The sequence below is a fragment of the Uranotaenia lowii genome, chromosome 1, assembly GCF_029784155.1.
Source record: "Uranotaenia lowii strain MFRU-FL chromosome 1, ASM2978415v1, whole genome shotgun sequence".
In the NCBI taxonomy this organism is placed as follows: Eukaryota; Metazoa; Arthropoda; class Insecta; order Diptera; family Culicidae; genus Uranotaenia; species Uranotaenia lowii.
The window spans coordinates 145747094-145764519 of record NC_073691.1 but is presented as its reverse complement, the minus strand read 5'-3'; the positions used below and the strand labels follow the sequence as shown (position 1 = coordinate 145764519).

At 37.6% G+C, this 17426-nt stretch overlaps 2 protein-coding genes and 1 long non-coding RNA gene across 6 annotated transcripts in view; 2 read left to right on the top strand and 1 right to left on the bottom strand.

Annotated features, from left to right (window-relative positions):
- LOC129740405 (protein phosphatase PP2A 55 kDa regulatory subunit) overlaps positions 1-17426 on the top strand; it is a 195261-nt gene that overhangs the window by 61604 nt on the left and 116231 nt on the right. The gene's annotated exons all lie outside the window — the stretch shown is intronic.
- LOC129740406 (uncharacterized) lies at positions 862-2827 on the top strand. Of its 2 annotated transcripts, XM_055732067.1 has the most exons (4): positions 862-2451; positions 2503-2570; positions 2629-2697; positions 2762-2819. In XM_055732067.1, exon 1 carries the CDS (start codon positions 936-938, stop codon positions 2247-2249), a length of 1314 nt encoding a protein of 437 aa, XP_055588042.1. In that variant the 5' UTR covers positions 862-935; the 3' UTR covers positions 2250-2451; positions 2503-2570; positions 2629-2697; positions 2762-2819. The 2 variants fall into 2 exon arrangements, with proteins under 2 accessions (XP_055588042.1, XP_055588041.1); XM_055732066.1 differs by having other exon boundaries at positions 2629-2827.
- Positions 15543-17304, bottom strand: LOC129740409 (uncharacterized). The gene is made up of 3 exons (XR_008736233.1): positions 17173-17304; positions 16735-17102; positions 15543-16469 (listed from the first exon to the last, which is right to left on the bottom strand). It is a non-coding gene; the product is annotated as an uncharacterized LOC129740409 (long non-coding RNA).

Below are 17426 nucleotides of genomic sequence, written 5' to 3'. Positions count from 1 at the left end.
GTACAAAACGCTGCGGAATCAATGGCTGTGAGAAACGGCATCATCCGTCGCTGCACTCCGACCGGAAATCACAAGATGCAGCTACGACGACGGTGGCGTCGCTGCATGCTGCTATGAACCATCAAACTGATGGTGCTGATCCAACATTATTCTTCAGAATTTTACCTGTGACGGTCTATCAAGGTCAACATTCTATCGACACATTCGCCTTTGTCGATGAGGGGTCGGCACTTAGTATGATGGATACCGAGCTAGCTGATAAGCTTGGACTTCGAGGACGAAAGCAACCACTTTGCCTTACGTGGACGGCACAAGTATCCAGAACTGAACAAAACTCCCGAAGAGTGTCATTTGAAATTTCTGGTCTGGGTAAACCGAAAAGGTTCCGAATGACAAATGTTTGCACCGTTGATTCATTGGGCCTGCCAGTGCAAAGTTTGCCCATCAGCGACTTGCAAGAACGATATCAATACCTTCGAGGGATTCCGGTTTCTGGCTACCAGAATGCAGTGCCCCAGATATTGATTGGCGTGGACCATCTGAGACTGGTCGTGCCTCTCAGAGTTCGAGAAGGAGGTCAGCAAGAACCAACTGCAGTTAAAACTCGTCTCGGTTGGAATATTTACGGAGGACAAGGAAATTCGAAGCTTTTCGCTTTGAATCTGCATCTGTGCAAATTTAGTTGCAGCACGAATTTTCAAAATTCAATTGAAGGGTACTCTGCTATCGAAGAAGCAAAAGCAGAAGTTAAGCCCACATTGCATCATGTGTCAGACCAAGATGCCCCTGCAGTGTCTTTCTTGAAAGCCACAACTGTCCGTGTGAACGATCCATTGTTAGAGGCTAGCGTTGGAGAACAAGTCGACGAACAAGTAAGAAGAAGTCATGCGCATAGCGCTACCGTAGCCGAGCTGACAATAGCAGATCCGCGGAAGATGCTATATCTGCCACTCAAACTTGTGGCCAATCTGAGGAAGCCGATGAAAATCCGCCAGCCTTGGGCAGCTGCCGCTCCAGTGGATGATATCGTCCCGAATACCATGCTTTTCGAGGGCTCAGAACTCCTGACATCACTGCTGGCGATCTTATTGCGTCTCCGGCATCATGTAGTTGGTGTGAGTGATTATACGCAAAAGAGATGTCAACAAGTTAATATTCGCAATGAAAATCGAGATGTCCAACGATTTTTCTGGCGTAAGGATCCGACCAGGGAACCAGAAGCGCGTTTAATAGATGTGATTGTTCCTAAATATTGCGACAAAATCCTTGCTGGCAATTTTCTGACCGTTGAGGAGCTAAAGCTGATTTCTGCTAAGATGACGGAAGTGCACCGAAGTGGCAGCGCCCAGCCGCGAAACGTTAGCTCCAATAGTACGGCAGAAAAGGATCATCATGATGAACGACCTAAGACGACAACTTATGTCAGTGAAAACGAAGCGGCTACACCAGTACGAATTTTAGTGGAAGAAACGAAATGTGAAACCGTCACTTTGTTCTCCAAGCCGAAAGAGAATATTTTGAACCGGGTGCAAGACAGTCCGAAATCAACTATTCGAGAGATCATTAGATGTGCGACGTTGCTTTTCGAGGTTCTTCGCACACTTTCTCTACGTATTGTTCGAGGAGAGGTTCTTAGCCGAAAATGGTGGTGGTCAGGCGAAGGATGGAAAGAAGAAAGAAGCGATGGTAGCTTCAATCATTGGCGAAAGTGGCTCCAAACTTTGTTGGACGTGCGACGGGCTACGATACCGGAAGAATGTACCCACGATCTCCTGAAACGAGCATGGACTAAGGTGAAAAAGAAATTCGAGCAGTTCTGGCGAAGGTGGGTTTTGGAGTACCTGCCAACACTAACCAAACGTACTAAGTGGTTCAATGAAACGAGAGATATTGCGGTAGGAGATGTGGTACTCATATTCAATGAAGGAAAGCGGAATTCCTGGGAGCGAGGATTGATCGTAGAACTCATCGCTGCATCGGATGGACGGATTCGACAAGCCTGGTTTCGAACGGGCAATGGTGTATATCGGAAGCCGATTGCTAAGCTAGCAATCCTTGAAGTGTCGTCTCGAGAAAATGGTTCCAGAGAGTTGCCTGACTGCGAAGGTGGCTCCATAGTGAGCAACGATGAAGGCGTGAACGAGGATTCCGGAAGTGATGAAACCGAGGCCAGCCGTAGGTTCCATCGGGGGGAGAATGTTGGAAAACTGGCCACCGTGCCAGTCCGCGGTTTTTGCAAAAGTCGCTGAGAAATAACAGCGAAAACTAAACGTCATCGTTGCCGCCAAAAGTGACGGCACGAGGAAAATTTTCACTTCTGTTAGCCATTTTCGTATCGAGTTGCGTACTGCGTAGAAGCAGAAAGTTTGTATTTGTACTGAAAACTAAATGTTTGAAGTGTTCCGTTTTGCTAAATATTGTTGATTTTTGGAATCAGGAGCGTAGGATCATGTAGGTATACATGTAGTTTAGAGTGGCTCGTTATTAACTTTTGTATTTTAGTATCAGGCAAAAACGCTGATATTGGATTGACCATCTCTGTTGAACAGAGCGCTAAAAGTAGCAAATCGGTAATATTTGTTAATTTTATTCTATAACGCCACAAATTACCCAGAATATTGTCCACAGGACTCTTTGCTCTCGATACGAGGTTGAACTGAGTTGTATTAGGGCCGGAATAGCTAGGGTCACTGATTTGTAAGTTCTAACCTATAAAACCATTTTGAACCATGTTTGTAACAACTTATCATTTGTTCCGTAGAATTGAAGCATCACTACAAAACTATAAATATAGTCTGCTATCAGTACCAGTGCATCGCTTTTCATTTGCCGCCCTATCACAACAAATACAGAAGCGTCGTTGTCATGCATGATTGTTTGTATGATTTGGTTGAAGAAGGAAAATTTGACTGCTTTGATTTTTTGGCTCTGAATGTAGTCAAGCATGGCTCAGTGAAAATTATTGATTTTCGGAAGCATGCTTTTCAGTGCTAAAATTATTCCCATTTTCTTAGGTTCATATTTTTCTCTTTTTTTCCAGCATGGGGAAGTCTGGCTTCAAAGCCGGAAGAAAACGGATTGCCGAACCTAATTCAGGTCCATCGCCCAAAAAAGTTGAAATTTCCAATTCATTAGATATCCTTCATAACATCGATGATAAGGAAATATTCAACAAATATTCTTCAAAATATAACTCAATGTTGTCGTTGTCGAGCTTTTTGTCTCGGCACTAAAAATTGTAGAATGAATGCCAGATGCATGCTTTGGGGCTCATTCGATCATGAAAAATCTAAATGTCTTTTTGGTGGTGTTAAACCACAAACAGAATTTCTCAAGTGTGCGAATTGCGCAGGCAATCATTCCTCCAATTCCATAGACTGTCCTATTAGGGCAAACATTTTTGCTTCAAGGAATAATCCCAAAGTTGTCAGAAAATTTTATTGTGTACAAATAAAGACAAAAAAAAACAATGCAGTACGTGGCAATCGGCGGCGGTGGCAGAAGGATTATGACTATGAACTTTCGTTTGATAAGCGACTCAGATGGTACACTGGGTAAGACATCGGACTGGCAAGCCGAAATGAGAAGTCGCAGAGAGTTCGATTCTCACTAGGTTTTTTTCTGGATGAATTAAGCTTATAGAATGGAAATCCCATGAAATGTTTTTCTTGTTTCGCTTGAATGTAGTGGTCAAGCATTATTTTGCTTGGGAGCTCGAGTCTTAATGCCAGTAGTGCTCATATCATCTTTGGCACAGTACACTTTCAGCGAAATTTTGGCACAGAAATTTGCTAAATAGGCATTGGATTTTTGCAACCTCTTCTATGGGTGTAGTATAAAACAATATTTGGGTAACCAGTGCACGGCGCAATGTATCAAACATGGAATTTGAGTCTAATACCAAAATTAAGATACTATGAACGAAACAAAGTCTCGCATTTTCTATTTAGTCTGTGCGAGGAGTGTGTCCGAAACGAATCAAATATCCACTTTGAGTGGATTCATGATACAAATTCGTCTTTCTTAGGTTTGTTTCTAATGGGATTCACGAGACAAATTCGTCTTTCTTAGGTTTGTTTTTGAGTTTCAGTACGTAGGTACTGATCATTTTTCTTTATGGATAATCTGGCTCAAATTGCCTTCCATTAAACGTCCTACCAATGTCTAGCGCCATACAGTACTAGTGATACAGTGTCAAACGCCTTATGAGTGATTGATCTTTTTTCCGCGATAGCAAATTTGCCCTCAAAGGTTGTAAAACAAGCGAGTGTAGCTGCGAAATTGAAAACCGTAGGGGAGAATGAGGATACTTGATCCCTGGGGATACTTGATTCCTTAGCTTTATCTCGAAACTGGAATGTCTTATAAAGATCAAATGTTCTAGAAAAATGTGCCAAAATGAGCAAAATAACAATGCTTGTAGTTTAAAAAATTTTAACAAAATAATTGTTTGAGTAATTGAATTTTGTATGAAAAATTTCCCAAAATGTAACTTGAAGATCTTTTTTCATCACTTTAAAATGTTCCTTACATGGGAAAATTATGAAAAAAATATTTGTTCCAATGTATCAATCGTTCGAGCGTAAAATGAACTTCACAATGCCATATTTTCAAAGCAATGGAAAACTCTCAACTTTTCTCAGAAAAAGTTTTCTAATATGTTGATTATGGGTTCAATTGATCCCCTAGAGTTGGGTACAATTGATCCCCCTTCCAAACGGCATATTCTTCTTCTGAATTGATCGTTATGATTGCTGATTACGAAATTACTAATATTCATCCAAAAACTAATATCTATCATACAATTGTCTGAAGAAAAGAGCAAAAATAATTAATTTTCTCTAAATAATGAAAAATAGCGCCTTTAAGTATGCAATGACATTTGCGTTGAGACAAAGTTATAGAATTTTCTTCTTATGTCTGCTATAAATTGTGAAATGAGAACAAACATGACCAAAATAGTCAATTAACATTCTATTTTGGGGTTTTGTTTGATTTTTTTCCAAGGATTAGGGCTTCCTGAATAAAAGATCAAGTCTCCTTCAATAGGGGATCAAATTTCCCCTAACTTCAGAAAAATCGCAATTTTTTTACTCCCACGAAAATGCTTCTAGTTCATCAACGGGTTCAAGTATCGTTCTTATTTTTGGAGCATAGAAACTTGAAGTTACAAGCTGTCAGAAAATGTCAAAGACGGCGAGTTGCTAAATTTTTCCAAAAAGATATGGTGAAAATAAGAAAAGGGGATCAAGTATCCCCACTCTCCCCTAGTAATTAATTGTCGCTTTATGTTACATAGGTTTTTTATATGCATCCAAAGTGCCATCCACTCTACTCTACAAGTAAAAATACGTCACGAATCTCTACTTGTAGACGTTTGTTGCTTCCAGATCCGATCTCCGACAGCTATCTGTTGGAGATCGTAGTTGCCGCTCGGTGCAGCTAAATAATATATGTGTAGTTCTATTAGGGCATCGAAGGTGCGCCAGGTCAGGGAATGGGGAAAGATCATAATTCTAGTTCCGAAGATTCCAGTTTGTTTAACATTCCACTCAAATGGGGGAAAGGGACCTAATACTCTGAAACCTGCTTATGTAACCCGATTATTCAACGTGTGGAAAAAAAGGGAAAGTTAGGTTAAGAATCGAACATAGTAAAACACAGCCCATACAATCAGTTTTGAATAGTGTTTCTTATAACAAATTCATATTCAGCATTATGCATCAAAATTTCAAAAATTATGCCCTTCAAAACGTGGACTCAAAATGTAGACTCATCATTCTAATTCAAACTGAAAGGCTCAACCCGCCCTAAATGGCAATTATAATCAATTAGAGGCGGATTGCCTTCGACAGCCTCATAGAGGTGCGCACAGTTTCCCACCTAAATCTGAACGCTTAAACTATAAAGCTATCATACATCAAGATCGCCTCTAATCATTCTGTTAGATTATTCAATGGAAACAGTTTTCTGCCAAATGGTTGATTAAGGTGTTATATATTGATGAATACAAAATATTATTTTGTTAAAGTTAAAATAAATGAATAATATCTGTTTCGACTTTAAAAGAGTGTTTTAAACACAAATGAATGTTTTAGGAAACGCATTCATTGGTATAAATACTAAGTTATACCGACATCCCGAAGTCATTCGACTAATTTCCCTAGTAGCAGAGCAAACACGAAATCACGGCAAACGAAATGTTGTCCGGCGGTGGCAGCGATTCGATATGATAGATAACCGTCCGCGGAGGGGTCCATATTAATCCATCATTTTCGCTCAGTTAGTTAGTTGAGGTACGGGAATTGAATGCGAATGGTGCAAAAAAAGAGCGTGCAATCGATAAGCACAAAACCTTATATGTAAGTAGATCGATCGGTGTGACTGATGGCAGGAGAGTTATTTGTTGTTTACCAGTATCTGTCTAACGCTTTGTTTTTTTTTGCCCTTTTGAGGCAAACAATATTAGACTTGTTGCATGTTGTAAATTTCTGCTGCTTCCTATGTCGTACAAATGATTTGTTCGACTTTGTTGCACATTCGTTTTAACATTTGCGTCGATTTGCAAAGTGGACTTTTTTCACATACTCTTTTGATTGTTTTTAATCGGCATAAATAGAAGGTACACTGTTGTTGAACAAATCTTACATCACATCTGAGATGCTTCATCCTTAAAAAAAAATCTTGACGCAACACAAGCAACGTAATTGAGATTTAATGAGGAAAGGGTTGGGCCAGGTTGCTTACCTAAACTTTCTCAACTTTTTAAAAATTTCGGTTGAGACCATGTTAATACAGACAAGTTTGCACTTGGGAAAGTACTTAGTATAAAATCGATGGAATTTGGATAACTCTTATTTAGAGTGTAATGTTAACATGTACAATAGAAACCCGGGTTCAAAAATTCAATTTTTGCTGTCAATCAATCCGGCTATTTAGTACGATTGGATAGGAATATCTCATCAACTTTATCGCCCTACTAATCAGGCGATTTAGTCGGTTCCTACACAATCATACTACTTATCACCCTATTTGATAGGCCTACGAAATCGGCTTATTAATCGGCTGATGCCCAGCAAAAACTCCCATAAGCGACGTTGCAACAATAGGCCGATTAGTATGAACGAAAATCGGCCGACGCACCCTTCGCGAGCCGACTAAGTATAGTGAATAGTAGGGTGTGTATTTCCTATCGGGCCGATTAAACGAGATAGTTGGGGGAAGGGCCACCTCAGATAAGTGAAACCTCAGATTACACGAAATACATTGAAAAACCTATGGTTTTACATATCATCTAGAAGCAAAAATGAAGCATGGGTGCACGGATTCATCGCAGTTTCTGCTTAAGTATGTGTTCACATGCATTCTTAAGACTCTTAAGTGCGACAAATCTCCAATGCAGTGCGTCACCGTACCCGGACCCCATGGCTACGTATGAACTTTTATGGAGTGAATATATTGCGTTTATTTTGGAAGAACGAGTCAATCAGATGGGCTGTGGTTTTACATTACAGGTATTACAGGTATTCCGACATGCGTATATATACCTGGCCAGCTTGCAACTGATTGAACATTCCTATTATATGGTCAGTTATAGAATGAAACACATCTTACCTGTCGGCTACTTATGGGATTCGAATCCAAAAGTTTTCTTGCCGATACCGGGAATCGAACCCAGTGTTCCTGGCATACCAAACCAGACTCGAGCCAGCCTATCCGCTAGATCACATCGGCGCTTCCTCAAAGTCTGTTTTTTCATAGCTGGGAAATCAAAAATAATTAACTTATGACCACTTTAGGGAAAATCTCGGTATCAAAATGTTTATGTCATTTTTAAAAAGAAAGTGTGTGTACATTAGGGTGTCCCAAAATTGCATAACTTCTGGGAATCTGGGGGCTCACCCTCCAAATGGTAGATTAGGATCTGCAGAACAAACTTTTGTATGGGGGCGACTAAAAAAAATCATGTTCAGAGGTTCCGCAAGCGCGATCTTTAAAAAATGTTCACTTTCAAAAGATTTGATTTGAAATAAATTCTGTGTCCAAAAATTTTCATAGAATTTGTATATTTTATATTTTTAATTTTGTTTGAGTTAAATAGTACACGTAAAAAATGAAAAATGAATCAAATTTGTATCAAAATGAAAAACAAGCAAGCCATTTCCAAGTACAAAAAATATTTTTGGTCCAAAAATTTTGTATTCAACTGACCAAAATGTGTACCAAGCGTAAAATATTTTTGATACCAATGCCATCAAAAGATGCGGATTATGGCTGTTTGAAGATTGTATTTTTGTGGCAAATTGTCCTGTAAAACGCAATGAGTAAAATGTACTCATTGTGTGTTAAACGATAATTTGCCACAAAAATACAATTTTTAAACAGCCATAACTTTTTTGTTTGAGGTCCAATCGAGTTGCAGCCTTCAGGTGAAATGTTGGTCTTAATTGAAATTTTAATAAAATACATAATGAAGCAATCGATTGGTAAAGAAAAAAATGTATGATGAAAAACAAGTTTTTTATGCTTCTTTAGAACACTATGTCTCAGAGGGAGTTTTGGCAACGCTGCTGCCAAGTAGAAGCTTTTTTGTGATCTTGTTTACGTATTTTTAATTATTTTGCATAATATTAGTAGTGTTTTTAAAATATTGCTCCGAAACGCGGTTGTTAAACTAAAAAGAATATCTGTGCTGTTTTATTCTTGCGTGGAAGTGAGATTTCGTCTCTGAAATTTGAAGTAAAGTTTTGGTTCCTGAGCCACTGAATGGATAGGGGCTCGCACTACGCCCCCCGGACACTTTCAGAAAATCGAAAGACATCGTGAGTCATGAGCCTTCCAAGAGAGTTGAGCAGAAAGATGCTGTTTCTCGTTTGTTCATCGTTCAAGATAAGTGCATGATTTATTTTTTTGCCATTTAATACCATTAATACGAATTGATAATCAAAATTTGAAAATTCATAAATCTTCATAGGGTAGCTCAAAATATTTATTCTAGGAAATATTTCACCGCCCGTATTGTGTTCAAGCTTGTGCGAAAGTCGCGATAAGATTCGAAAGCTTTTCCGATACCAGTAGAAGCTCAGCAGAGGTTCTGCTCGAAAAGCACAACTTGCATCAAATGTGGAATGCAATATTGAAATGCCAATGCGATACGGTCAATCTTAAAGCAGAGACATCTGAACTTCGGATTCCGAACCAAAAAATAAATAACTATAAAACTCATGTCAGATTCAACCCGTACTTGGAAGGTGTGTGTGTGTGTGTGTGTGTGTGTGTGTGTGTGTGTGTATGTGTGCCACATTAACACTTTAAACATGGTGCCAATAATTTTGGATGTTGCGGATTTTTCGGTGTTATTTAAGATCACCTCATTTACTTCACAGTTCATTCATATTCAATCAAAGTCAATCAACAAGATTTTAGTTATAATAACACGTGGAGCTATCTGATTTTCTATGCTCTTTAATAAGAACATACTACACTGCGATAAGGTTTAGATTCTAAAAGCTAAGCTCAATTTGACTTTAGTATTATTTCACTTTATTATTCCATTTCTTAATATCCCACATTAATTTCAGAAAAAATGTTTTTAGTTAAGTTGCATGAATAGTAATCTCTGTTTTTATTTATTTACAACACTTTTTTTTTTTTGAAAAGTTAATAAAAAAAATATGTCATCTAAATTCTTCTAAAATTTCGGAATTAAATGCTTATAATAATTACTTTCATTAGTAGGTATTACAACAATTTAAGTGTTGTTTTTTTTTTGTTAATTAGTGACCAGTTTACCAGGTTGTTGATTTTTTGTTTTCTTGATCCGATTCAGGTTTTGTTTAGCCAGGTGGTATTATTTCAAGTTTTTAAATCTGATTATCTCCATGTGAGAATTTATAATGGTATAAAAATTTGTCATTTATCAATAGCAAAAAAAAAAGAATCTTTTCCTCAAAGTTGTACACAATTATCAAGATTTAAAAATAAAAAACCAGATGATGCTGTTTTATCTTGAACAACTAAAAAAGCTCTCATTATCACTGCCACCTAATCGCACACATCTCAAATTATGGAAATATGAATACAATCTACAATCAATAATTATAAAAATTTATGTAGCTGCATTATATATTTTTTAAATTTTTTTTTTGTAACTTTGCAAAAACCAAATGTATTCAGAATAGCAAAAGGCATGTAGTATACTGTGTCGGTTTGGGGTCATTTTTTAATTTCTCAGACTCTGGGGTCTGGAAGGCTTCGTTTTGGTTCGGGACTCATCCGTGTTTTTTTTGCAGAGTTTTTGAGTAGCGTTTGCATGGGTAGATTGGGCTTTTGGGTTTGTGTGGGGAGGTTGAGTGTTTTGTACTGAGGGATCAACATAGTTTTTGTTTCTTCTGCGAAGCCGGGCCTGTTGATGGTTTTTGTGCCTATTTATGGGTTTTTTGAGGAGAATTTTCCGCTGAACTGCTTTGTCGAGGACCGTAATTTCATGTCTTATTGGACTGGAAAGTTATTGTTGAATCGGACAATGTCTTTTGGCATTGAAAAGAAGTGGACTCGGATTGCATCGCTGCTGGATGCCTGGAGAGGTATTGCATGACTTATTTCCATGCAAAACTTCGCTATGCATCCAGAGGTAATGTCGATTGAGTTTCTTGTTTTTCAAGGTCAAGGGACATGCCCCTGTTAGCTAATAATTTTTTTGCCTAGTTGGATACGGGGTTGTGGTATTCGTCAGGGTTCGTCGGAGGAAGGTTTCCTTTAGGGAATTCATGGATTCGCGCGGGAACCGTTAGCGGGCTCGGTTCTACGGAGGAGACAGGATTGGTGTTGGTTTTTCAGTGCAGGATATTCGATTTTCCCATACAGACCTTGAAGTTCTGGTTTGCTTGTGTAGGCGTTGCTTGGGGATTCTGTGGGGAATCATGGATGAGTTTTGAGCCGGGACGAGGCTTTTTGGATCCCGGGGTTTGGGAGGTTCGGGAGTGGGCCCGGATCGACTCAGTCTAATGTGGAGTTCGTCTCCAAATCGTATTTCAATTCCAATTTGATATTATTTTCATATTCAAAGCATTTAATAAAACACATTACTTGGACGATTCAAATTTCTTCGCGTTCTCGAGTTTGATATACTGAATGGATCAGGGATGAGTGTATTTTGATTGAGTATAGGATTGAATCATTCATAGAAATAAATAAAAATAATGCTTCAAGCGTTAAAAATACGATAAAATCAGGAATATAATAAACTTTTGTATTTAAGACATCAATTTTTCTGACGTAGTCCATTCATACTTTCAGTTAGTTTTATGTATATTATGTGTCATTTTGTTCAGTTTAGGTGCTGATAAGTGTTTGATTTACTACGGCAAACGCAGCTTTGAACTTTTACTAAATTATTATTTAAAAAAGCCTTTTTTTCTTAATCAGTTAAGGTTTGGATTTCCATTGAATTGATTTCTGCTATTTCAATCTTGTTGAGTCCATCTTATAAATAACCAACTTTTTTGGTTAATTTGTTTTCTCCGTGCAATTGTTAAATCAATATGAGGCAAAAAGTTGAATTGCACTGATGAGTTTCCAAAAACGATCTTGTGATAACTGACACAACGTACATAACAAGTTAAAAATTTAAAAGAACCCAAGGGCTTTACCATACATCAACAAAATTTTTAATATTTTAAATATCTTTTAATAATATTCCGCGAAGTATAATAAAAGTGTCTTTACTCTAAAGGGTTGTTTTTGAAAACACATTAGTGTATCAGGAACATGAATTAGGAAAAAAAGTTAGTTTAAAGATAATTTAAACACATTTTCACTTTTCTATTAAACTGCTTATTACTGCCTCAAAGATAGAAATAGGAGTTTCCTTAGGAAATATCTAGGAGCATAGGAGGTGTAGGAAAACTCGATCGCACCATTCACCAAAATGGATCCTGATCTACAACCTCTCCCCTACTAACAAAACCCTATCCTTGGATATTTGAATATAGATTCGCAGACGTACAGACGGTTTCCATAGGTGGTGATATTGGCCTACCTTTGTTTCTGAATTTTTCAAAGCTTGTCTTTGGAATATATAGGGACAGAAGGTTGTTGATTGAACCTAAAAAGTATCCTACTAACATCCTTTCATGTTTCCCCCATTGACTACTAGGACGTGGCCGGCGCCGTTATTGATCTTCTTCAAAGGGAGAGCATGAGTTTTGTGCATTGTGAATGAACTGCTAATCCCAAGCACCATTCTGTTGGCCCTTGCACAAAATTGATGGCCTCGATCAATCACGGAGTAGCAACCATTGGCGAGGTAGAACTTGTTCTGCTTAGCCACGCCAGCGATCATAGAATTCGAAATGCGTAAGTTGAGCAAAGCCTAATCAAATATGTTATCTGAAGTTTCCCTTTTTTTATTTTTGATGAATGATCCTATCTTCACAGCATTTCAAGTTAAATGATTTAAGGTGGATATGAGTAGTCAAGCAAGCTAAGCTAAGCTAAGCTTCTTTAGAACACTATGTCTCAGAATCCCTTTCACACTTGAGATTCAGTGCAACCCTTTCCTGTTGTCCGATTCCGCTCAAATTTGACGTATGGCCTTCTGATGACTCCCTTAAACCATTCAAGTCTGTTTTGCAAGTATTTTGATTGTAAAGTAGATATTTAGGACAAATTTGGTAAATTAAATAAAAAAATATCCTAAAATGTGATTTTTATGAGAGATTAAACCGTGAATAGCTCCTTCCACGATTATACAAACAACATGTTTTGTTCAGCAATGTTTAAGTGCAAAAAAATCCGCATCTTTTGATGGCATTGGTAACAAAAATATTTTACGCTTGGTACACATTTGGTCAGTTGAATACAAAATTTTTGGACCAAAACATTTTTTTCTTGGAAATAGCTTGCTTGTTTTTATTTTGATACAAATTTGGTTCATTTTTCATTTTTTACGTGAACTATTTAACTCAAACAAAATTTAAAAAATATAAAATATATAAATTCTATGAACATTTTTGGACCCAGATTTTATTTAAAATAAAATCTTTTAAAAGTGGACTTTTTTTTAAGGTCGCGCTTGCGGAACCTCTAAACACGGTTTTTTTTAGTCGGCCCATACAAAAGTTTGTTCTGCACATCCTAATCTACCATTTGGAGGGTGAGCCCCCAGATTCCCAGAAGTTATGCAATTTTGGGACACCCTAGTGTACATGTACATGATACGCTGCAAAAATAGATTTTTTCTCCCATATATTTTTCTGTTGCCTTTTAGGTCACCAAGCATTAGTGTAAAACTTGAGATGATTTGATTGATTTCTGAATAAGCGCAACTTGTTTCAATTATGGATGTAAACTGTATGGTAATTTGTATGGAAGAAGAAATTTTTGTATCAACTTTTGTATTTTTTAATCATTTAGTATTTTTTGTCTTTTTTTTTATTTTTTTTAGTTTTTCAATTGTATTATAATTTTTTGTTGTATATTTCGTCAAGGTAAGTTTTGTCATTATTATAGCCATATTGTATTTTTTTTTTCAAATTTGTAATTTTTTTGTAAATTTTGTCAATTTTAGCCATTTTAAAAATTTAAAAATCAAGTTTTCGTTCTCATTCTTATTTCATTTTATTTATTTTCAAGAACATCCCATTGAAAAGTTAAGTTTAAGATGCCTTAATGGAATTGTAATTGTACGTCTCGTTGGCCGAGCGATTAGCCGTGGTAAGACGGTAATCGCTGGTCTACTGAAGTTGTCCACGTTTATTAAGTCTGTAAATACCAAATCGGCTAAGACGGTGTAGTTTTTTTAAATTCATTTATTCCATACATGATGTTTGGAACGAGATGTGAATTATTTTTTTAGCCAATTCTTAAGCATTCGATAAAAATCAATTTTGAAGTAAAATTTCATCTTCACCTTTCAGGTGATTCTTCTTTCAGAAACAAGAAAAGGGCTGCGCTTTGAAGTCCGATCGAGCTGAAATTTTGCACATGTCAGTATATTTAGCCAATCAAGAAAACGGGATCCAGACATTCGGCCGAAAGGTGTTAGGCCGAAGGTCGCTAGACCGAATGGGTTAAAACGCTGAAGGATGTTCGGCCGAATAGGACAATAGACCGAATAGGACATTAGGTTATTAGGCCAAATGGTTATTAGACCGAATGGTCGTAAGGCCGAATGGATGCTAGAAGGTCGTTAGGCCGAATGGTTGTTAGGCTGAATGGTCGTTTAGCCGAATTTATGCTAGGTCATATTATTGCTTTTTTGCATGTTAGGTCGATCGGTAGTTAGGCCGAATGGTCATCAGGCCGAATGATCATCAAGCCGAATGGATGCAAGGCCTTATTCGACAATTCGGCTTTGCGACCAACATTGCGACCCAACATTCAAAAAAGCGTTAATACATATGTCTATCGGCCAGGCTTACATTCGGCCTTACGACGATTCGGCCTAGCGACCATTCGGCCTAATGACCATTCGGCCTTATGACCATTCGCTCAAATGACCATTCGGCCTTACTACCATTCGGCCTGGTGACCATTCGGCCGAACACCCTTTCGGCCTCGCATCCTTTCGGCCTAACAGCCTTCGGCTGAATAACCTTCGCCCGAACAATCCATTCGGCCTAGTGGCCTATTTGGCCAGATAACCCATTCGGCCTAACGTCTATGGCTTTCGGCCTCATAACTTTCGGCCGAATGACCCAGCCTCTTGTTGGAGTATATGGTCGTATATGGTCGGTTATGAATTAAGACATGATTTCCTTTCGGACCATTTAATCGTTCGTGTGGACCACATAAAAGATTTAGGTGTGGTTCTTGACCAGAAACTTGACTTCAAGACGCACACTAACTACATAGTTGACAAAGCTTCCCGATGTTTGGGCTTTATATTCCGCGTGACGAAGGATTTTAGAGACGTGTACAGCCTGAAAAGCCTCTACTGCAGCTTAGTTCGCTCCATTCTGGAGTACGCGTCGGCTGTTTGGAGCCCCTTCTATCAGAATGGCGCTGATCGGATCGAAGCTTTGCAACGACGGTTTATGCGATATGATCTACACACTATTAATTTTTTGGTGTAAATTTATGTCAAAAAGGATGCACAAAAAAGAAGCATCACTTTTGACATAAGATTACACTGGAAAATACAGAAACGCTTGGAGACATAAAATTTCCGGCTATAATTGAAAAGCACATTCGACAAAATATTACATCATCAATGATGTTAGTTTACGTCAAGTAGGACGCACAAAAGCGTAGCATCGTTTTTGACATAATTTTAGATAATTGATGATATAATATTGCATCGTACATTCTAATATTTGAATACTTCTAAACACTTTTATTTTTTTTGGTGTAAATTTATGTCAAATAGGATGCACAAAACTGAAGCATCATATTTGACATAAATTTACACCTTAGAATGACGGAAGCGCTTGAAGACATAAATTTTCGGGAACATAAAATTGAAGACACAACTTTTTGATGACATAAAATTCTTGGGATTTTATTTTCAAAGATGTTCAATAAAATCAAGGAGCCTTTTTTTTCGGCATTGAGCCCGTTCAAAAAGTGTATTATTTGTGTCGTTTACATATTCATTGAAAAAAAAAACTATCAAACCACACATAAAGGTAAGATTGTTTAGAATGGAGTCAATCGTTTAGATCTACAGCAATTACTATAAACTAATAAAGTTTGCGTTCATTTAGGTGATGTTCGATTGTATCACAACTGGTTTTTGAAACTTGGTAAACTCACATTTAGAGTTCCTTAATATAACCAAGTTTTTGCGTGTCTTACCATGTTCTATTGTTATTTTTTGTTTTGTTGATGATTATAATAGTTGAAGTGACTTCTAAGAATTAAGATGTACTTATCAAACTAATATTCCTCTGCCTTAATTCTTTAGTATTAATGCCTTTACATAAAAATAAACTGGAAGTAACAACTTAGAGAGGCTATTCTGAATTAAAAGTATTTAAAGATATGAATTTTTTTATTTGTACATTTTTTGTACACCGTATCAGTCATAAATATGAAATCGTTTCTCTATAAATTTTAAAATCAATTCAAATTTTTAAGTGAGGTTATGAAGCCTTAAATATTTTGGCAATCATCATACCGAAAGCAACGAGAATTGATATCCTTCAATAGAATTTTTGAATCTTAAAATTCTTCTTTCTATTCATCACAAACATGCATATATCGTGCTTCTATATAATTTTTCTTTGAATTACTAACGATGCTAGTTCTCTGTAAATCAGTTTTTCTTGTCAGTGTTGGTCAGCATCTGCTCATCCTGGATATCGAAACTCCTCCTTATATCATATTGAACCGGAAAGGCTTCGGACAGCAAACCAATTCTTCTCTTCCATCGTATTGCTGATGTTCCGATATGTTGCAGAACAGGCTATCCTGCCGTCCGTTGGCCATCTTTCATTTTGTGTTGGTCCTGATCATCAAAATTGATCCTATAAATTTCAAAATGTATCTTTTATTAAATGTTTTCTGCCGATGATCAACAAACATGAACTTTTTTTTTATTTATTATTAAAAAGGGTCAGAAAACAGCGTACCGATAAGATAAAGAAAATTTAATTTTTTGATTGAACAAAATTTGTTTTGCGAGATAAAAATTAAACGAAAGCTCGAAAATCGAATGATTATTAAGAGAGATTGGACAGATTCACTATAGGAGTTTTTTTCAGCTTCTAATGGTATATGAAAGTTACTTACCTGAAGAGATAATTACAGAAATTCCTTACAAAAAAGGCTGTTCTGAGTAAAGAATTCTGCCGGATCCACTGTTGTTGTTTCTTTACTGTTGTTGTGGTTTCGTCTGCGCGAATACTTCTTGAGTTCAGGCTATCGATTTCGTTTGCCACTGATTTCGCGGTAGGGTCACGATTAATGCCAGATGCTCCGTAAACGATATCGATGGTCGGCCATCTTCTTCCAGATCACTGCTGTTGTTCTTGCTGCTGATAGTTGATGCTTCCGGAAGAGCAACAAGCAGCCACACTCCACACACAGCCACACACAATATCTCGATTCTCGAACAATCCGATAAAGGCCATCCCGGTGACAAGCGAATTTTACCCGGCCTGATGGTTTGGACCAAATTAAAATTATCAAAATATATATGTATATTGATGAAAAACAATTTTTTCTTACCACATCTTGGAGGTCGTATACATCGGATCACAGCTAACACTGGAGAATCACCTTTCTCGCCTTCCCGGTTCCGCGGGTGTCTTTACAAACGCGACGGTATTTTACCAGGGTTGCACATTGCTGTTGTGCCGTTTTGTTTACATTCTCTCCTGTACCGCACCGCAGGAGAGACGGTGTAACCAGCGCCGCTGGTCCAGCGGTGTAATTGTAAGACTTTAGAAAAAAGAGAACAGCACCTTTTTACTGCCCGGGAG

Coding starts and splice junctions, on each gene's coding strand:
- LOC129740406 (XM_055732066.1), top strand. CDS start 936: ATGCTATATCTGCCACTCAAACTTGTGGCCAATCTGAGGAAGCCGATG.